Consider the following 22685-nt stretch of genomic DNA (forward strand, 5'->3'; position numbering starts at 1 on the left):
AACTCTTCTAGTATGATTAAACAACCCATCCTTCCAAGCCTACCTCGAATTGTCATTATAAAAGACATAATACCTCACCTAACTGACCATTATATACAAATGGATTCCTTAAAGCTTCTCTCACTAAGGATGCCAAACCATAAGTCTTTAATGTCTCCCACCTTGTATTTGTAAAACCTAAAAGCATGTTTTGCAATGAGAGACTTTTAAATTGCATCAGCATTTGTATACTACCAAAAAAAGATGGAATGTCAATGCTTATCATTATTTCTTTCCATGATTAACCTACAGTCATGCACATGACCATGCATTGTTCATTGGTTCATGGTCAACTTTGCCACCACAGTCATCCCAAATATTCACTCAAATCACCATGCAGTACAGTTAATAATTGAAAAGCAGCTCGAGTTATAAAATAAATGAGCTAGACAGAACTATGATTTACTTGATTTTCTTAATTTACAGAATCATGATGAAGTAAAAATATAATTGGAATTTAATACCTTGGCCATATAATAAGTATGGCTCAGATTTTACCAGCAAATTTTAAGTAACCAGTTATTCATAAGACGGCAATGTTGTGACACATTTAATGGGATGATGGTATGTTTTCTGATAATAGACCTCAAAGTTCAGTTAGGGATACAAAGATATACATTAGGCAAGATGAGATGACAACCTAGTCTATAATGGCCTGATAAATTATAGGCAGATGATAATTAGGGGAAAAGTAATAAAATATATAAATGGCTGATTTGTATAGTAATCAAGCTAGTTCCAAACTATCAAAAAGGTATTATATGAACTTTATTACCTACTGAGTGTCCCACTTTGTTTGTTAAGTGCAGGGCAGTTGGGATTATGTTTCCATTTGATCCTGTCAGGGGCAGGGAGTTTCTCTCTATTGACTGTCTACTTGATGCCAGGGAAGACTCAGGAGCTTCTCATATGTTATCACATTTCTTCTAGAAAGAAGAGGAATAAACCATATCTTCAATTTATAGTTAGGGAAACTGAGGTCTCAAGGATTAAGAAACTTGCCCTAGGATTCAGGTACTAATATTGAACAAATGATGTTCAGAAATTTCTCATTTCCCTCATAACAACTGTACAAGTAGAGCCCTATTCGAATGAATGAATGAATGAATGAGTCAATAAATGAATGAATATCCATGGAAGGAGGGAAAAAAGAAAATATGCCTATGCTTCTGGATAATATATTCTAAAGTGACTCAACCTGGGGGGGGGGGTGGATTTCACTCATCTTTTCAGTGTAAATATAATGGACTAAGAATATTACTCACAACTCAAATATAAAAGGGTTTTGTGGATAATTGGGTTGTGGTCTAGCAAATAGGCTTCCCATTCTAACTGAAGCCCTAGGCCAGTATGTGGTCCATTTTAACATTCTTCACGATTAAACTGCCTTAACAGCATCTTAAAGGACCCCAAATAATAATTCAAAAACTCTCCACATGTGGTATGAAAAGATTAGACAAGTCTTAAGCAGGCAGGGACTTAAATCCAGCTGATAATACAGTGGAGAAATTACACACCATAAAGGCAGGGGGAAGAAGCAAGGGTTTAGCAAAAGGAAGATATAATCAGGGGACATAAACCTTCCTTTAAATCAAGCTTTTCTATTCTGGGTGATTATTTCATAAACTGGATCTGGGGCTGTTGATCTCTTTAAATGATTACTACAAAATGTATGCAGTTTTAGAAACAGTTGTTGGCTGATTTATATTTCAGACATATTTTCCATTAGTGTTTATTCCTTGAGAATATGGTTTTCATAATAGAGTTAATATTTTCAAATATTATGGAAAACTTGAAATTCAATTTGTATAAAAGCTATGTAATTTTAGTGTACAATTACTACATCATATTTGGAAAAACAGTGATAAAAGGAGCAACCAAATGCATACCCAGATGAAGCCCATTTTCAAAAGATGAGATCATTTTGTCAGGGAAAGTAATAATGATAGAATTGCCCACCTCCCTTGCCTCTAAATTCTGAATTTTAGCCAAATAATAAAATCAGCCTTTGAACTTCCTCTAAAAAAAAATAACAGTAGGCTCATAAGCTGAGGAGGGGGGGTGTGGGGCTAGAAGGGGAGGAAAGGAGAGAGAGAGACGAAGGAGAAATAAGAGAGGAGAGGAGAGGAAATGAAGCACAGGATCTCTAGAATGTTCCATCTTCCTCAGCAATTGGTACACTATCAAGCAGGGTTGAAGAAGATGAAGTGTTCCTTATCCTAGACATATTTTTAAATTGCCAAAATGGCATTTTGTGTTAACAAGAGAAGATAAAATACACATATAGTACCTATTAGTCATGATAACATAATTTATTTATTCTAATGTCTGTAATAAAGACAGCAAGTGAGCTACACAGTATTCTTAATGTAAATGAATTGAAGGAGTTGGCTAACTGTTTTGTACATCTAAAGGATATTCTGAATGTACTGTTTATCTAGCTTGATTTATTCTTATCTATGTATCTACTAAGTAAGAGGGGAATTATCTAAGGCAATTCTCAACAAAACAGAATCAGGTCACTCCCCACCCCCATTCAAGTAAACAATGGCCTGTAAAGGAAAGAATTCTTACTCCATGCAGCAGTAAGAACAGAAGTGATTTAATAATGATGCTGTTATTAAAGGCCAACACATGGTTAGAATTCTAAGGTCATTATTATGCCCTTGGTGAAAAAATTCTAAGCTCCTTCATGTTACCAAAGCAGAAAGATTCTACATTTCATTTTCTGGGGAAAAGATCACTTATATCAGACAACAGTTCTAACAAGCAACATACTTTATTCAGTCAGGCATTTAGTTTTATCATCATTTATGCTAATTTCTAAGCAAAGTAAATGCTTACTGAAACCAGCACACACATAAGGTCCTCTGCACAAATTCTCAGACTACTTACTGAATGAGGAGGAATGGAAGACATACAAAAGGGCTAAGGCAGCTGTCTTTGAAATACAACACTTGCTTGAGGAAGCAGGCATGATGTAATTTAAAAATACAAAAAAGCTAGACACTATGCCTCAACCATCCCAGGTAATGGGCCCACATGCAAACCCATGATTGAAATGGTAATATTTCACTTAACAACTTCCTACAAGTTCCCTTACTTTGTTTTGTTATTGTTACACATTTGGAATATTTGCCTCCTTAAGAATCTTCTGAAATCCATAAGTGCTATTATTTCATTACACACATATGCTTTTCTAACATGATTCAGATGGCAGGAAACAGTATTAGGAACATAGCAGATGTTCATTAAACATATTTATAAATTGAATTATGTTACTGTTTTTGTTTTATAAGCTAAGGCCATATGTGTGATACAAATAATCACTGTCTGATTTTCTTTTTATTAATGATATTAAATATGGTAGAAAATATTATATCATTAGTAGTATTTTCATGAAATGAGTCAGGGTCAAATGAAAAATACTTTCTTGTCCCTTGGCTTTGAAAAGTTGGCATAAGAGAAAGTAAGTTAAAAATAAAACTCTATAAATTGATATTTTTAGTTGGATACTTAGAAACAATGGAATTGATAGAAGAAAAAATAATGTTGCTCAGTCTTAAAAAACAAGGCTGTCTCCCTATGGTTTTTATCAGAAACATAATATAATCATGGCCAGTCAGCCTTGAAATGTACACTAAAACAAATTCTTAGGATACCATTAAGATTAGGAAGTAAAGAATTCAGATAATTCATAGAAATTAGATCTTTTGAAAATAAATAAGCTTTTAACATTTATGTTCTACCATTACAAAATTAAATGAGGTTTTCCTTTAGAGAGTTTCTGATGAGTCTTTAAATTGTTGGTCTGCATACAACATGGCATGCACCATTTAAAAAAATTATATATATATGTGTGTGTGTGTGTGTGTACATATATATATATATATATATATATATATATTACCTAATTTGTTTTTATTCAACTTTGTTGATTATAAATATCATATATTCATAAAAGTTATTGATTCTCTTTATATATGATCTATAAAGAATAAGTTAATAAAGAAACTGATGACTAAAACATAGACATTGTGAAATGGAAGTTGGCATTATTTAGTGATTTAAATACAAACACTAAAAACATTCTCAAGAACAGATACTTAGAGATAGAACTGGCTTCATTTATGGACATAACAACCAGTGATGTCACCTAACGTACTGCATGGAATGTGGCTTAGTGCCCTGCTGTAGCTTCTGGATCCTGTGTTGGAGCCTGTATTTCCTAAACATTATCTGATACCTGTACATACTATGCCTTTAAAGATGCTGTTTGGCATTTTATTTCTATGAGGCAAATATTTCTAAGATTTGTACAGTTCAGCCCTCTCTCCAATCACTAACACATTTTTTATTCCAATTTCTTAACATTTAGTCTTTGTGACCTTGTCTGAGTAGAAAAAAGAAGAATGTAGATTTTGCCAAGTATAGAGCATGAAACCAGCACTACACTACATATCAGAGGGTTACTGCTCCCTCTTCATCAACATGCTAATTTAAAATACCCAAAAATTGACATGCAAAGATTATTTCCTCATATTTATCAATTAAAAGATTTCTAATTTCTACTTCACCATCTTCCAAAAGCATGTGAGATGATTCTAAAATGAAACATAGGTTTTTTTTAAAAATAAAATGAACAGGAACCCAAACGGAATAGTATCATGAATGAAAAGAAAAAGGAGTAGATACAACTAGGTGTCTAAATAATGTAGTTTGTTACAAGTAGTCATTCATTTCATTTAGACTTTCGACTATAATTTTTAAAAATTTTAACAAGATAAAGCTGGCAAACTGCTCATCAGTAATCAATCTTTCCAAATAACATTAGAAGTTTAATAGAAAAAAAACGACAAAATTTTATAAGATTGACATCTTTCAACTGTATAGCTTTGGAGCTATTCCATTTTAAAAGTAGAAATCCGTGAATTATAACATGGTCAAAGAACATTCAACTGTTTTACTTTGTGAAGATGTGGTTTAATATAGTGATTTTAGTTAGAGGATCATGAGATTGCCCAATAGTGATTATCTCTTTTTATTTCTTGAGCTGTGGCTTGCTTTTGGAATCTCCTTAAGGGCATTCAGTGCATGTTTAAGTTATTTGATAAGTCCCTGTATTTGGAAGTCCTATATGGTTGTTCTTTCACCTTTGATGTTACATTCTTGATAGACAAACTTGGAAAACCCCATAAAAAATCAGTGGGGGAGACGGATACCCAATGTGGATGATAAAGGCCTGGCTGGCAGAGTTAGTTACTTACTTAAGAAGTGAACATGTAGATTGCGTGGATGGATTAGGCCTTTACAGTTGTCAATTTGCCATTATGGCCTAAATGGGGGAGGCCATTTGGTTAAAAAGTTATCTTACCTTTAAAAATCCTCGAGTTTAATGGGTTGCTTCAGAAATATTCCTTCCATCTTGTTACCTTAAGAAATGTCTATGACAGGATTCAAGGATATTGCCAGCAAGAAGAAATAGTTTCTAAATGTGCCCTTCTATTTTCATACTCACACTCTGGCTGAGTGGCCACTTTGATGGGTTGAGAACTCTCTCCTGGTCCCCACTCATTGTAGGCCACAACTCGGAAGGTATACATGGCTTCTGGCTTCAGGTTTCCCACAGTAAGCTGAAGGGACCCAGGCTGGGATGTATTCAATGCTCGTTCCCTGGGAAATAAAAGTTTCAGGGAAAGATTATTTTAACATGAGTGCTTTTAGCCAAACATTTACTTAATGTGCCAAAGCAGTGAGATGGACCGAAGTCTGCTTTCTCATTTAGTGTTGACTCTGCTGTAAATCAAGGCCTCTGGCTTACTATGGGAAATAGATTGGAAGGGCCTACAAATAAATATTACAGGGTTCTGGGGGATTTCAAGTTTATGCCATTCCCATGAAACTTGCAAACTAAAGTCTTTTTCCTTGACATTTTACAATTTAGAATTCACAACTCATGACAAAGAGCTATTAAAATAAGAAGAAACATCTGGAATGTAGACAGGAAGATGCATTTTGTAAACATCCGGCTAATGACAGAAATCAAGGTTTCAATTATTCCACAAATCGGTCTTTGTCAGTATTGCCAACAAATGCATTTATGCATTTTCTCTCATTGTATGAAAGGAAAAGGCAGATGCTAAGTGTTGATGTGCATGGAGCTTGAGTTCCTGTGGTTACGTTAAGTGCAATTAGTGAAGGAGGGTAGATTCCTTTCTACGTGAGGAGAAATTGCAACGTGTCTACTTGCCTTGTTCATCAAGCCACATCTATGTGTGTCGAATTCATTTCCCAATCAAAAACTGCCTCAGTGATTCCAGACAAATGAATTAATCTGATCATGGTGCAAGGTGTAGTACATATTAAGAGAGGACAAGCCCTATGAATATAGATGCTAACATATAAGAAACAATAACTACTAAAGTATTCTTTAAGAACACACATTATTGTAGACCATTTGTATCCTCATTGGTCTCTTATAATTTACTGACAGGTGAAGAAGGAACTCCTTCTAAACTAGACAACAGTTTCCTCCTTCTCCTCCTCCTCCTCCTTATAATTTACAAGCCCTATGAATATAGATGCTAACATATAAGAAACAATAACTACTAAAGTATTCTTTAAGAACACACATTATTGTAGACATTTGTATCCTCGTTGGTCTCTTATAATTTACTGACAGGTGAAGAAGAAACTCCTTCTAAACTAGACAACAGTTTCCTCCTCCTCCTCCTTTTTTTTTTTTTTTTAAGAGAGAGTGAGAGAGAGAATGTGCATAAGTAGGGGAGAAGGGCAGAGGGAGAGGATCCTAAGCAGGCTCCACGCTCAGTGCAGAGCCCAATGCGGGGCTCGATTCCACAGCCCTGGGATCATGACCTGAGCCAAAACCAAGAGTCTGATGCTCAACCTACTGAGCATCCCACCCAGGTGTCCCTACTCAACTGATACTTAAGTCTTCTATTTCTAGATACTGTCTCTTGCATTTCAGTGGAATTATATGTGCATTTTAATTTTGCCATGTTGTTTTATTATGTTTGGGGAAATATTTAAAATGTCTGTCAGGGCAAATTAGGTCTCCAAAGAGAAAAAAAAAACCCCACAAAGTTCTAAGGGAATTAATGGTGATTCTTGAGCATGTATACAATCTTAATTTGACTGATATAGCAGAGACTGGCTGGTTCATCCTCAAACTCATTTCTTCTTCATGTGCTTGCCTGTATTTCCCAGCCCCTGTGGGAGCGAGACAAGGTCATGTGACCGAGCACACCCAGTGAGTTTGAGGTTACACAACATGTGCTGATTCTAGGTCTGGCCTAGAAAATCTGCACACGTGGTCACCTCTGTGTTCTCTTCCTTCACCTGTGGGCCTGGGGTAGTCAAGCCATATATGGATGATGGAGCAGTCCAGATTTGCAAGAATTCTGGAGAAGAGCTGGGAGAACTGCTTGCCAATCAGGAACATCCTTTTTCTACTTTATAGAGTCAAACGGTTTTGAACCATTATAAATATTAGGGCTTGTTCATTATAGCAGGTAGTGTTATTTTATCCATTACTGCTAATAATTAAAATATGTACCCAGAGTAGTTACCAGGGTCTAGGGGGAGAGAGGAAGAGGAAGTTATTTAATGGGTAGAGAGTTTCAGTTGAGGAAGATGAAAAAGTTCTGGAGATAGAGGGTGGGGATAGTGCTAATACAGGTGAATGAACTTAATGCCACAGAACTCCATACTTAAAGATGGTTAAACCTATAAATATTACATGATGTATATTTACCACAATAAAAAACAAACACCCTGTATGAATCTACATATAGCCTAAGGTTTAGGTATTCCTTTAGGAGTGCTGTGTTAAGTTGCTGCAAGGCTGAAGTGTGACTTATAGGAGGGGGAAGGAGCTGGGTGGGATTCAATAGTAATGGAAAGTAGGTAGGGCTAAGACATCAGATAATGCTCCCACATACCATGTATCACACTACTCTCTTCTACCCACCTAAGATTATGGAGGCCAACAAGTTGCTTTATAAAAGAAGACCCTTACAATCAGAACATATGCCTTGTGGATATATGGGTTTTTGCATCTTATTTAGTTTTCTTTAGCAGAACTTTTAGATACATTGCCTCATGCAGCTCTTTTATATAGATAGTATGATTTTATCATTATACAGATGCAAAAGTGTAATTTGGAAAAGTAATGTTTTGTTTTGTTTTTTTATTTCCGAAGGGCTTACAGTTAGTAGATAACAGAGTTAAAAATGAAAGCTGGGGATTCATCCTTTAAACCCAGTATTGATATCATTTAACAACTGTGGGGAAATGAGGGGCTTATTTGGATCATGGGCACTTTGGGTAGAAGATATAAGGCCATAAAGGAGAAGGGATGTTAGGCATTCAGAAACCACTGTGAGATGAATCTGTCAACTGCTGTGATATGTTTCCTAGAATCCAAGTAACATAGTTGTCATGAATGTCAGATTTGCATACCAAACTTCTTGGGTATCTATAAGGAAAAATGGCTTTCATAATCAACTTTATTCTGATACTACTAAAGAATTCAGTGGAAAGATCTGTGTTCCGGGACATGCTGGCATAATCTCTTGAACAGACATTCTTCAAAGGAAAAAGAGGCAAGAAAATCTGGGCACGTAAGAATGTCAAAGATCATCACTCACATACAAAAGTGGATGCTGGTTTTTATTATGAAGAGAAGAGTTTTAGGCTCCCATAATCTGTATCAGCCTTGAAAAAGTATCCCAAATTAATAACAGTCATGAAGAAAAGTATACTCATTAAGTATACTCAATATTATACAAAGTGTGAATAAAGCATCTTTAGAAAATATTTCTATGGTAGCAATCTGGAGAAAAATACAATTTAAGCAAATAAAGGGTGCTTTCTCCACAAATAACTTCAACACAACTCTACCCCCCTACTCTAACCACATGCTAGCACTGCCCCGGGTTGACCACCAGTTTCTTCAATGTACACTCTTTTTTAAACGTTTTTAATGTTCATTCATTTTTGAGAGAGAGACAGAGCATGAGCGGGAGGGCCAGAGAGGGAGACACAGAATCCGAAGCAGGCTGCAACCTCTGAGCTGTCAGCACAGAGCTTTACGTGGGGCTCGAACCCACAAAGTGTGAAATCGTGACCTGAGCTGAATTGAAGTCAGATGCTTAACCGACTGAGCCACCCAGGCACCCATTCAATGTACAAGCTTAATGGTTTAATAATGATTTAATCGAAACACTTCAATTTATGTGCCACTTTTCAGACATCTGCTCATGTAATCAAAGTGAGGTCACAATGAAAATATTTTTTAGACTGGAGTGGCTTCATCATTCTTAAGTCTGGGGTTGTTCTTTCGGCTCTCTCAGTTTAGCTGAACCTGAGTCCTCAAGTGCTAATTGGTGCCGTAAAAATGTTTACCTCATAGGGTTTCTAGAGAATTGAATGAGATGCTGGAACCACATAAAGCAGTAGGCATGTGCCTGGTCGTCAACATGAAGTCTCACATCCATGATAGTAACTGCTGTTATTTTTATTATTATAACAAAATGCCACCATAATCTCATAGGAAATAAGTATTCTTGAGTCCAAGAAGAGGACTTTTCCACAAAGTATTCAGAACTAGAATATGAGGAGAGAAATTAATAAGAGGTACAACCCAGAAGAAAAAAAATACATAAATGGGTTTCACTGAACTGTATGGGCTTGCTCCCCCTGCCCCCACCCAACCACCTCCCTCAAAAAAAAAATAAAATAAACACCACTTTTAAAATATTTACTGTAAAGTTAATTTTGTTTTCTGAGATAAGTTAAATTTTAAAGGTGGTCATAACTAGGGGTACTGAACAAATTCTGATAATGAAAATAATATTTTGGGGGCGCCTGGGTGGCCTAGTCGGTTAAGTGTCCGACTGTGGCTCAGGTCACGATCTCACGGTTCATGAGTTTGAGCCCGGCATTGAGCTCTGTGTTGACAGCTCAGAGCCCGGAGCCTGCTTCGGATTCTGTGTCTCCCTCTCTCTCTGCCCCTCCCCCACTCACACTCTGTCTGTCTCTCTCTCTCAAAAAGAAGCAAACATTAAAAAAAAATAGTATTATTTTTAAAAGGTGTAGGCTTCACGGACAGCACACTGAGAAGGAATCGGTGTTCCCTGAATTCACAACAGAGCCCTGTGAAATGTGACGTCCACACTGCTGGTGTCTGGCCTGTGTTGCCAGGCTGCTCTGGTGGTTCCTTGGGCCCTAGTGGAGGGACTTCAAACTGCTGAAGGCAGACAAATGTATTCTGGGAACCTGGTATTTCCTGCCTGTTGTCCCTCACAGATTGGTTCAGTTGTAAGCCCCAAAGACTTTCAGGCACTTTTGATCATTCCTTTCATGCTTTAATAGTTGAAAAATAAAATACCACAAATCATTCCCAACAAGTAAGTAAAACTCTTGAGTTTGGAAGGGCCATTTATTACTGGTCTCTCGTCTCACAATAAGCCACTGCCAGCCACCTGAAGTAGTTACACTCTCCAGAGTCTCCACGTTGGATCAGTTGGCAATTACAATTTTCTCTCTGAACACTCTGGTCCACATTCCTCTGTGAATGGGCAAATAAACCAACTAGGTATTGAAGAACAAAGAATAATAGATGTTAGGAGTTTACCCAACCATTGTGTTTGGGGTGTTATGCCTGTCACTGTACCAACTATCTTCGGGAAAGTAGCAGGGGTTCAGACCAGCTGTCTCTTGGTGAAGTTCTCTCCTATGACTCTAAAGACGTAACTGCCCTTCAAATCCACAGAGCTCAGAATCATGGCTGTGGCATCAGCTGTATTATTGACAAAGTTTCATTCCTTCACTTCCGTTCCACCTGACTCTGAGTTGGCAGTGTGGAGTTCAGGCAGGTTCAAGATCAGTTGACTGAAATAAAGGGAACAAGTCACTTGTGCCTTCTAGAATTCATTCACTATAAATTCATTCAGTGAAAATTCACACCAAATATAAATATAAAAAGTCTGTCTCCTCATGCTGGCTGAAACAACTATAGGCAACTTGCCCTCCTCTTTTATATGGAGACCAAGAAGGGTTCACAAATAGGAGACATTCCTTTCTTGTAAATTCTACTTTTAGGTGCTTTGGGTTACCTGGTGGAGGTTTCTTAGGAAATAACTGCTATGTTCTAAAAGCACACACTTTGACCTAATAACGACAATGCTGCTGCTTTTCAGAAATCAGATGGCAAAGTCTTGGGTGCTGACACATTGTGAGCCATGAAGTCCAAGCTGGTAGTTGCACAAATTGCATTAAGACCTAACTCTGGGGGCACCTGGGTGGCTCAGACAGCTAAGCATCTGACTTTGCCTCAGGTCATGATGTCACAGTTCATAAGATTGAGCCCCACGTTGAGCTCTGTACTGACAGCTCAGAGCCCAGACCCTGCTTCGGATTCTCTGTCTCCCTCTCTTTCCGTGCCTCTCCCGCTTGTGCTCTGTCTCTGTCTCTCTCAAAAATAAATAATAAACATTAAAAAAATTGTTTTAAAGACCTAACTCCGGTTAGGCTGTATTCTCCTGAGCCTGAAACCAATTCCTTCTCTGGTTTGTACTTACAATGTATTACAATGTAATAGCTTTTCCTTTTTTTTTTTTTTTTTTGTCATTAGTTTTCCTCATTCTTTCTTTCCATTGATAAGAGATACTCTTCTAACAAATGTAATCTGTCAACTCCATGCCCCAAACATTGTGCTCACTGCCATTTTATGGCTAATACATCTCAACTCCTTGTGGAAAGATCCAAAGACCTTCAAGATGTGGCCCAAACCTTTTCACACTTACCTACAATGAGTGACCAGGCTCTACAACACCATAGCCATCTCTGCCTCCCCAGCTATTGCCATTCTGCCTTTCATTAGTTTAGTTTAGTTTAGTTTAGTTTAGTTTAGTTTAGTTTCATTTATTCTGGAGTTATATTCTCCTGACTCATAGTTCCTTCTCACTTTGGTAAAAGCTTGTTCATTCTTCAAATCCAATTCAAATGAAATCACTTGCTGGACGTTTCCTACCATCATGTCCTCTGATTCCAGAAGCATTAAATCTCTCCCTTTTATGCTTTTGCTGCTCTTGGTTTATAGATCTATTGTAGCACATATCACATGGTATTAATAGACATGCCTGTCTTTAACTCAATTGTGAATTACTTTAGAAGAGAAGCCACATTCCATTCACATTTTGTTGGCACTCAGCATATATACCCACTAAAAACTAGCTATGTTGCTGGGGCTCACAAATTTTTAAATGAATGCATAAATAAATGTAAAAAATTAATAGAATAACTTCATAACATTCCCACACAGTGTGATCTCCAGAATGTTTAGAGAGCTGGATTCAATTCCATTTTTCCACCTCAACTTAGTTGTGTGGCCTTTGGCATGCCACCTCACCTTCCTAGTTCTTGTTTTCATTATTTGAAAACAGGGTGGGATCTACTCAAAGGAGACTTTCTAATCTAATATTCTTTGTTGGGAATAGAAAATTGTGTGTGTGTGTGTGTGTGTGTGTTTTCATTGCATTCAGCACTTCCGCATTTACATTTCAGAAGTGCAATTTAAGCATAACACTGTTTCTTACTGGATCATTTATAACATATCCCTAGTGTACATATTAAGTAAACATATATTGTCTTGCCCAAGTGCACCAGGGTGTTAACATTTAGTTACAGGTGTGAGGTGAGCAAACAATGCTGTCTTGAGGTATCAGACACCTAATTAGTTGCTTCAACGGGATGAGTTACACTAATGGTGATTTATAGGGAAGGAACTATGCTATTTCTAGTGGAAAGATTTCTAGCAACCCCTTTTTATCCATTCCATTTTCACATTCATTTCTTTAGTGAGGACAAGAATGGTACAATGATGAGAAGATTTCAAAACTGAAATATGGTGTTTACTAGAATAGGGCTCAAAGCAATAGCAGCAACAGTTACCCAATGCTATACTCCTTATGATTTCAGAACCAGAGAGTTTGGAATCAAGTGCTATCTTGAAGGAAAAGCAGTTTCAGAGATGACTTACCACCAGATAAAGCATAATGGAAAATGGAGATCATCTATTGGGTCAGAGGGAGTTTTGACTAAACTTTGGCTAAGAATTCTGTTTCTTGTTGAATTTTTAAACAGCATAGTGCAAGGAACAGACTTGTGAAAAGTTTACTTTAATATATCTCTGTTTCAGTGTCTGCTACGTGCCCAAGACACTAGTGACATAACAAATAGCTACTGCAACAAAAGATAAAAAAAATCTATCTTTTCATGGGAAAAAAAAAAGCTTTTTGTTTCAAGCTGTTTATTTTGTTTAGTTTCAGCCTCTGCCCCTTAATAAATATGACTCAGTTCTGAGACCTCTTCTTGGTTTTATTTCTCTTTGGGGTGGGGGGATGACCCATTTCTCCTTTTCTAGCTTCAGTCTACATCCATATGCTGACAAATTCCTGACACAGATACATATTTCTGGCCCAAACTTCTTCTCTGAGCTCCAGCCAGTTTCCTTCTTCTGAAGGCTCTACTTGACATAGCCACTTGAATGTACGTAAAAACCAACACGTCTGAAGCTGAATTTATCATCTGCGTTTTCAAATCTGGGTCTTTTCCGGCATCCCAATGTCAGCGAGTTACCCTCCCATCCTTCCATTTAAATAAGCCAGAAAACTAGGAACTGTCCTTGAACACCTCTGTTGTCTCACCATGAATGTCAATCTGTCACCTGCTCCTATCAATTTCACTTCCTAAATATCTCTAGAATGATATGTTTCTATTGCTCCATCTCTAGTGATCCAGCCTCAGTTTGATCCACCATCCTTTATTGCCTGGACTTCAGCTATAGCCTCAGTGGCTTTCTGACATCCACTCAGCCGACCACATTGGTCTAACTTCGCTCTGCAGCAACAGATCTGACCATGGCATAGACACCATGCACTTTGCATCTCTCCTAAAGCACATTCCTTTCCTTCAGGCTCTTAATTCAGTGTGCAGTTATATATGTTTCAGTGGAGCAATCCTCTCAACGTTGCTAACCTGCCACCAAAAAGACTGTTGGCTTCTCTATTCTTCCCAACACGGAGCTGGACACACAGGCAACTCACAAGTGAATAAAGGGTCATTCATTTGTATATGGCATTTATACAGAGCATGTTTTATTTTTCAGTATACCCTAAGTCCATTGGAGGAATTAAACCACCACTCTCTTATTCAATGATCTCAGAACATGTTGACATAGAAAGGGCAGGGTTTTACATTCTACAGAGAAGCAGAGCGAAAGGGGGACTAACTTTGCCAGCCTCTAGGCCAGGACCAGAACACGGAGCTTTGGAATCTGAGTCTTGCTGTCTTTCCTTCACAGCACCCTCCCTTCATAAGCAGTTTCATCAGCTGCACAGTCGTCAGCACTGGGGAGCAGGGAAGGAATACGTAAATGCCATGGTGAGAATGTAATGCGCGATGAATCCTAAAATGAATCCTCTGTGCCAATCATGGAAAGGTGGCCTCTAATCATGAGCGGTGAGCAGAGGTTTTCTGAGGCAGCATAAAGCAATGTAAACCATACAGGTCTGCAAGTTGGAAGACCCAGTCCAGCCTTGGTTCTGCCACAGAATGGGTGTGTGACCTTGAGCAAGTCAGGGGCTATCTTGGAGTCTTCCCTACTTCATTTGCAAAAAGAAGATGCCGGTCCCTGGTCCCTTATCTGCCTACCTCACACGGTCATTGTGAGGATTAAATTGAATGATGCTCATGAAAATGGTTTAATTCTCTCATCTGAACTCCCGCAGTGCTTCCCGTGTGCCTCTTTTAGGAAATATCTTTTATTTTGTATGGTACAGTAACAAGATCGCTGGACTAGAAACCTTGCATTTAAATCTTTCTTCTAATATTTACTAGTTGTGTAGCTTCTTAGGCAATGTTTTTTAGATTTTCTGAACAGAGCAAGGCACGGAGATCTATAAAATGGAAATTATCATACCTGCCTTATCTGAGGATCAAATGGGCAAATGTGTGTAAAGCGATAAGGTCCCCTTTAAATACAAATTGGGGAACACTTATATTTCATTGATTTTATTTCTTTTTTTCAATGTTTATTTATTTTTCAGGGAGAGAGAGAGAGAGAGCGAGCGAGCAGGGGAGGGACAGAGATAGATGGAGACATAGAATCAGAAGCAGGCTCCAGGCTCTGAGCTGTCAGCACAGAGCCCAATGCAGGGCTCTAACCCACGGACAGTGAGATCGTGACCTGAGCCAAAGTCAGAGGCTTAACCAATGGAGTCACCCAGGCACCCCACACTGATTTTTATTTCTAACGCACACAATAATTTGCACGGAGAACTGGCTAACAAGAATTGAGTGCTTTTGGACACCAGGCAATAAGCAAATGTTTTAGGTACTAGCAGTTTTTAAAGTCGTCATAACTTTACATGTCAGTTACTATTATTATCCCATGTGAGCAATCTAAAGCACCAGTAATTATCTCAGGGCCATGATGCCAGTAAAAGTCTGAGCCAGGACTAAAATCCATGCAGTTGAATTCCATAGCCACATTACTTTAACCTTTTGGCTACACTGTTGTCACACTCCATAAGTAATTTTAGATTAGTGAATGGGAAGTATAATGTTCTATACATGCATAAAAAGTTTGCTACTGCATTTATAACGGGTAAATAAATGACAGAAATCAACTTAGGCATTAAATCATAAAACTATTGGGAAGAAGCCTATAGGGTAAATTCTTGTCATAATTCTGAAAATATCAAGAAAGCCAGATTCTCTTCCAGGTTAATCCAGCAACTATGTTAGGAGCAAGTTGGTGTAATGATTCACAGAACACCTGTTTTGGAATCAGGTCGGCATTACATCCTGGTTCTACAACTTACTATCTGTATACCAGAAATGTAAGTGGTCTTCTTTAAGACTCATGTGGATAATGTTTTGTTGTGAGGATGAAATAAATTAATTTATGTAAGATGCTTAGCCTGGCATCTGCCACAGTAAGTATTATTGAATACTCAATAATGCTCGCTCTCATCACGGATGCTTACTCTGTGGCCTTAGGCATGTGACTTACCCCTCCTCTATCAGTTTCTAAATGTCTAAGTAGCAAGAAGTTGTACTATGATTTCAACAATCACTTTCAATTCTAACAAGTTTTAGGTACAAGGAGGGGATAGTTGGATATCTGTGAAGCAATCGAATCTCTGTGAATCCTGGCTTTCAGGTTCTGGAATTTATGCTGCTCTCTCACTTATGAAATGAAAGCACCCAAGGGGCTGAATAAAAAAAAAAAAGTGTTAACTATGGTACTTGCGTTATTGACACCATTAACCAGTCAGACAGATTAATGATAATCTGAGCTAGAGTAATTTGCCTGACAAATTCATTGCTAGTCTGAGGCAAATGTTAAATCCACCACCTTTTAAAAAGCTATTGTGTTAAGGAGCTAAATAAACCTCTATGAGCAGATAAGCACCACGGCTAACCATTCAGAGACATATGGCATATATTCACTCTAGTTGAGAGCGAGAAAATGAACAGTGATATTGGAATCAAATTTCAAAATCAACTGTTATTTTCTCTCAATTAAAAAAAAGGTTTTTATTGAACTGCATCAGCTTATTCATCTTCCTCAGTAAAATAACTTGTTTTAGGGGTGCCTGGGTGGCTCAGTCGGTTAAGCGTCTGACTTCGGCTCAGGTTATGATCTCATGGTTTGTGAGTTCGAGTCCCACGTTGGGCTCTGTGCTGACAGCTCGGAGCCTGGAGCCTGCTTCAGATACTGTTTCTCCCTCTCTTTCTGCCCTTCCCCCGCTCACACTCTGTCTCCGTATCAAAAATAAATTAAAAAATAATAATTTGTTTTACTTGTTAAAAAACTATCTATTAAGAACCACATCTGTCTCTCTGCCACCTTTATTGTATTAGTCCCAATCAGTAAGTGTCTACAGAAGTCATGAGACTAGACACTGGGGATGGAATTATAAATAAGATCTAGTTTTAGTCATCAGAGGGGGAACAGGCAGGTACTCAAACACAAAACTGGACAAAAGGTAGGAATAATATAATAGTAATCAAAGTATGAGGGGAGGATAAAGGAGAAATTAATGACTTCTGAGCCTGAGAACTGTGGAGAGTTTCACATAGTAGCTGACATTTCAGTTAGGGTTTCAATTCAACAAAGATTTTGTGAGTGTTTATTATGGGTTACATATTGACCTAGGTACTAAGAATAGCTCAGTGAATAAAGGAGGTAAGAACATCCCTGCCCACAGGAAGCTTATATTCTGGAGTTAAAAAAGGGGAAACATGAAAAAATAAGTAGGAGGTGATAAAGCTGTGGATTAAGAAAATATATATGAATTAAAAAGGGCATAGGGAATGATAACGGTCAGGTAAGGCATCCAGGAGAAGGTGCCACGTCACCAAAGACTAAGTGGAAGTTACAGATGATCCACATGGATGTCAAAGGGAGGAGCATTCTAGGCAAGATGAACAAAATCTTGAAGGAGGAGGATTCTTGGTATATTTAGAAACTACAAGGAAGTCAGTGAGGCTGGAGAGAAGTGAACAAAAAGGTAAATAGCAAGAATAAGTGATGAGACCAGGAAGTGACAATGGCCCAGATCAGGAAGGATTTCTGCTTATTCTATGAATGAGATAGTTACTGGAGGGTTTTGAAGCATAAAGATAACAGGATCTAAGGTATGTTTTAAAAGATTTACTCCAAGTGTTGTGGTGAGAACAGCTTTGAAAGGTTATTGCAATAGTTTAGATGAGGCTTGATGGTAATAAAAGAGGGAAAGAAGTGATAAGATTCAGTATATATTTTATTTTTATTTATTTGTTTGACTTTAATTTTTTACTATGAAAAATTTTAAGTAACACAAAACTAGACAGAATAATATGATGACCCACTTTATTCCCATAACTCAGCTCAAAACTGAAAATCATAGCCAGTCTTTATTATTATTTTGTAGCAAATACCAAGTATTATATTGTTTCGTGGATTCAGGATGTATTTTGACAGTGCTGCAAAGACTTGAGGTTGTTTTTGGTTATAGAATATAAGAAAAAGAAAAGAATTAACAATTACTCCAAGGTTTTTTGCTTGAGTTATGAGAAATACGTAGATTTCACTGAGATGGAGAAATCTCTGAAATAATAAAGTCTTTGGAGGGGGATTGAAGGAAACCAGGTATTTGGTTTTGTTGATAAGTTGTAGATGCTCATAAGAAATCAAGAGAAATCAAAAGAAGGAATCTGGATGTATGATTCAGGACTACAGGTAAAATTTTAACACCAAAGATACAATTTGGAAGATATCGGCATACTGACAAAATATAAAGTCACAAATGGGGAAAAAAGAGATCTTCAAAGCCTAGGATCTGAAGTAATCCAATATTCACAGGTCAGGGAGATTTGAGGTAAATCTTAGATTACTTAGATTAGAGTAGAACCAGGAGAGTGTGTGTAATAGAACCCAAGGGGACAATAAATGTCACTAAAGGGGTAGTGATCAAATATGACAAAATTTGCTTACTGACCAAGTAATGTCAGAACTGGGAATTAACTATTGAGTTTAGCAACATGGAGGTCATTGGTGAATCTAGAAAAGAGCAGTTGCAATGAAATGCTAAGGACAGAACCATGATTGGAATATGAAAGAAGGTAGTGGAATGATGTTAGACAAATCAAGGAATGTTGCTATTGAAGGGAATAAAGAACAGAGTGGTAGAGGAGGGAAAAATAGAATTGAGGGAAAATTTGTTGAGATGGAAAATACAACTGCATGCATGTATGATGATGGACGTGATCCACCAGAGAGGGACAAACTGATAATGGGGGGAGAGGAAGAATAGCTTAAGCTTTGAGGTTTTGTTTTAAGAAAGGATGGAATCCAGAGCATGGCCAGTTTTTTTAATAGAAATTTGAGGAGATAAATTATATGCTTAAAGACAAGCGTGGGTATGTAACTCAGACATGGAAGCTTGTACAACTCTCCTTCTGATTGCTACTATTTCTAGGAAATTAGAAGCAAGGTCAACTAAGAGTAAGGGAAAGAGTAAAAATGTTGGAGATTTGAGAAGAAAGAAAAGGTGTGAAATATAAGTAGGAGCATGTTGTGAGAAAGACTGCCTGATATATGTAATATAATCTCTAGCAGCATTAAGGGGCAACTTAATATGAGTAGTTTTGAATTTAAAAACTAGTCAGCATAATTATACATTTTCTTCTAGTTACATTCAGCTACAAGAGACAAGTAGAGAGTAGGTAGAAAATAACATTTACTTGAGTTGGCTTTTGCCAAGAAATTAATATGAAATTAAAAAACAGCAAGCAAAACTTTGGGGTGTATCAGTGTTTATAATAATAAGGCAGGGGTTTTAGCTGTTTAATAAGTGAAGGGAAACATAAAGGATGAGGGACCAAGAAAACACTGCAGAATCAACAAATTGTAGTTCCCTGTGTAATCAAAGGTTTGTTGTAACCAGAGTCCTAAATGGAAGACAGGAAAATAAGAGTCTAGAGAGTGACATCAGAGAAAGATGTGTGAACATGAGATCATGAAGAGGTTGCAGGGATTGGTGTTAACAAGGGCCATTACTAGCCAAGGGGTATGGAGGACTGATCCATTGTCTTGAAAGATAAGAAATATTTCAATAGAAAGGGAAATAACTAAATGGTCTATAAGTAGGAAACAGTGAGCAGCTATGAAATGGTTCATACAAAATAGCAATTTATTATTGTTGTTGTTGCTATCATTATTATTATTACCACCGTTTGAGCTTCATTTTTGGCCTCTTTTCCGTATTTTCTCTGAGCTCACACTATTCTGGGTCCCCCTATTCTGCCTAGGTACAGTGACTTCCCTGGATGCTTTGCTTAAATTTCTTCAATTAATTCTCATAGAAATTCTGAGAGGTATAATTCATTTTCCTTTTGGTCAGCATAGCAGAGAGATGTTATTCCTGTCTTTAACATAATTAAATGTTCAAAAGTCACACATCTGGTAAACAATAGTACCGTTTTTAAATCTAGCCATTTAGACTTAAGTGATATATATAAATGTTTATTTATTTTTGAGAGAGAGAGAGCATACGAGCAGGGTAGGGACAGAAAAAGAGGGAGACACAGAACCTGAAGCAGGTTCCAGGCTCCAAGCTGTCAGCATAGAGCTTGATGTGGGGCTCGAACCCATGAGCTGCAAGATCATGACCTGAGCTGAAATTGGACACTTAACTGACTGAGCCACCCAGGTATCCATAGATTTAAGTGACATATTTATAACCATTACAGGTTATAGGAACTACACTCTACCTATATATAGATTGGATATAGACTTCCATTCAAAGGACTTGGTAAATTACTATGTGCATGTCTTTATCTAGAAATTTTGCAATATTTAAATTTAAGAACATTCACATTTTTTTCATAGTAGAGGAAGTGATCCAAACTGTATTTCAGACAAATAACTAGAGATAATGAGGAGGATGGATTAGAAGGCAAGAAGCTATTGTCAGAGATCAGATCAGTGGTGATGGAGATAATACAGGGGGCATGGCTGAGATGTGGCCAAGGTAGACGTGACAAGACAGGATGACTAATGGCAGAGCTGGGAGGCCGGGAGGAGTAAAATATGACATGGGTTTTTTGCTTAGCCAACAGGATGGAAGGTACTAACATAAACGAATAAAAAAGAGGAAAATATACTTAAGGAGGAGACAATGAGTATAGTTTGGGGAAGGGTAAATTTAAGGTGACTCCAGGAAATCCATGTGGCAACATATAGACAACTGGGCAAGAATTATTACCTGTGGTTTTGGGCAGCTGTGCACACTGAGATCCAAAGACTCATCATAAAGCCACAGAGTTAAAGAGCTGGAGATAAGACTAAAACAAATGCCTACTTCTTTGTGGTAATAAGTAATCTTAGGAAACATAGGCTATATGTGTAGTACATATATTTCTTTCATTTTAAAGTCAGGTCAAATTATAAGAGAAAATAGAAACTTTAACATGATATACTTTATTGCTGTGGACTAGAAAAGAGAGCATTTTGAGACACAGCATGAGAGAAGTTGTACTGTTCTTTCTGATTATCATGCTATACTAAATACCACTCTGGCTAAACCAAGCTATATTGTCCCTTTTGAATCTTGAGTTTAAAGCACTCACGCATTTGAGAGACTAGACTAAGCCTCACACTTAAATCCTGGCTTCTCCCCTCTAGTTTATTCCTCTACAGAAGAATGAATGGTGGGGCACCTGGGTGGGTCAGTCAGTTGAACATCCATCTTCGGCTCAGGTCATGATCTCAGTTGGTGGGTTTGAGCCCTGCGTTGGGCTCTGTGCTGCTAGCTCAGAACCTGGAGCCTGCTTTGGATTCTGTCTCCGTCTCTCTGTCCCTCACCTGCTTGCTCTCTCTCGCTCTCTCTCTCTCTCTCTCAAAAATAAATTAAAAAAAAACATTTTAAAAAATGAATGAATGAGTGAGTGAATATGGTGAAAGCCAGGATTACTGTGAGCTCAGCCCTGCGAACAAGAGGATCCCTCTAGGACACTAGTCATTTCTGCCTGTCTTTCATTCTACTTCTCTCTGTTCCTTTCTTTTTCACTCTCCCTCTCTAGTTCCCCCATGCTGCCACCACACCCAAAATATTCCATCTATGTAGAAGTATCATACAGGTTACAATTCCCTTGGCTGGTAAACTTTACAGAAAGTGAACGTAGTTCTCATTCAAGGATGAAAGAAGCTGCCACATTCCAGAAACCCCTGTCTCCCGTTTAGTGTCCAGTTTAGACTGGTTATATATAAGAGGAAGTTTAATGTAGAAGGGAAGACTTGGAACTCAGGACTTAGCCAAATCAACAGATAGACATTTACATAGACCCTAGTTGCCCTACCCAAATCCTCATCTGTTTAAGGACATAATGATGATGTTCCACACTTATGTGAGAGGCACAGCAGATCTGCAGAGTGCATTTGTCAATAGATGCTCTTCTGTACAGAATCTTGGGATTTGGCAACACAATGTTTCTCTGAAACAAATTGAGTTTTAACATGCTGATCTCTTCGATTGCCTTTAATTGGCAATCCAGAAAACCCAATAGTTGATGAAGTAGAGAGAAAGTAAAAAATGCCCAAAGAATAGAATGGAAAGGTCTATTCCAAAAGCTTCCTTGCTTTTCTGATTCCTTTTTTAAAAAATGTTTTATTTCAATCTCAGTTAGAAATACAATGTAATATTAGTTTCTGGTGTCTGATTCCTTCTAAGTGAAATGTTTATGGAGTGGCTTTATGCTTTAATCTTAAATAAAATTCCCCAAAGACCGAACATGCTTATATTCAAATGCACTTGCTCAAATGTCAATAATTAATAATATATAATAATGATACCAATTATATAGGCATTCAAGTAAATATTACAAAGTGCCATTTAAAACAGTATGGCAAACTAAGTATTATGTGAAAAACCTTTCTGTTATGGCACACTTAAAATGTTGGGTAAATTATTCAAAGTCTTTTTTTATTTAAAAAAGTGGGTTTTTTTTTATCCGTAATATACAGGCAGCAAAATAAGAGAATTATCATAGTGAGTAAGCAGACTTATGGAGCT

At 37.5% G+C, this 22685-nt stretch overlaps 1 protein-coding gene across 4 annotated transcripts in view; it reads right to left on the reverse strand.

Moving 5' to 3' along the window:
• Positions 1-22685, reverse strand: part of DCC (DCC netrin 1 receptor) — a 1139939-nt gene that overhangs the window by 315210 nt on the left and 802044 nt on the right. For all 4 annotated transcript variants that reach the window (XM_058692059.1, XM_058692060.1, XM_058692061.1 and 1 more), the window contains exon 9: positions 5558-5712. In XM_058692059.1, coding sequence (XP_058548042.1) covers positions 5558-5712 — 155 coding nt within the window. The remainder of the gene's footprint in view (positions 1-5557; positions 5713-22685) is intronic.

Source organism: Neofelis nebulosa, chromosome 11, assembly GCF_028018385.1.
Source record: "Neofelis nebulosa isolate mNeoNeb1 chromosome 11, mNeoNeb1.pri, whole genome shotgun sequence".
Lineage (NCBI taxonomy): Eukaryota > Metazoa > Chordata > Mammalia > Carnivora > Felidae > Neofelis > Neofelis nebulosa.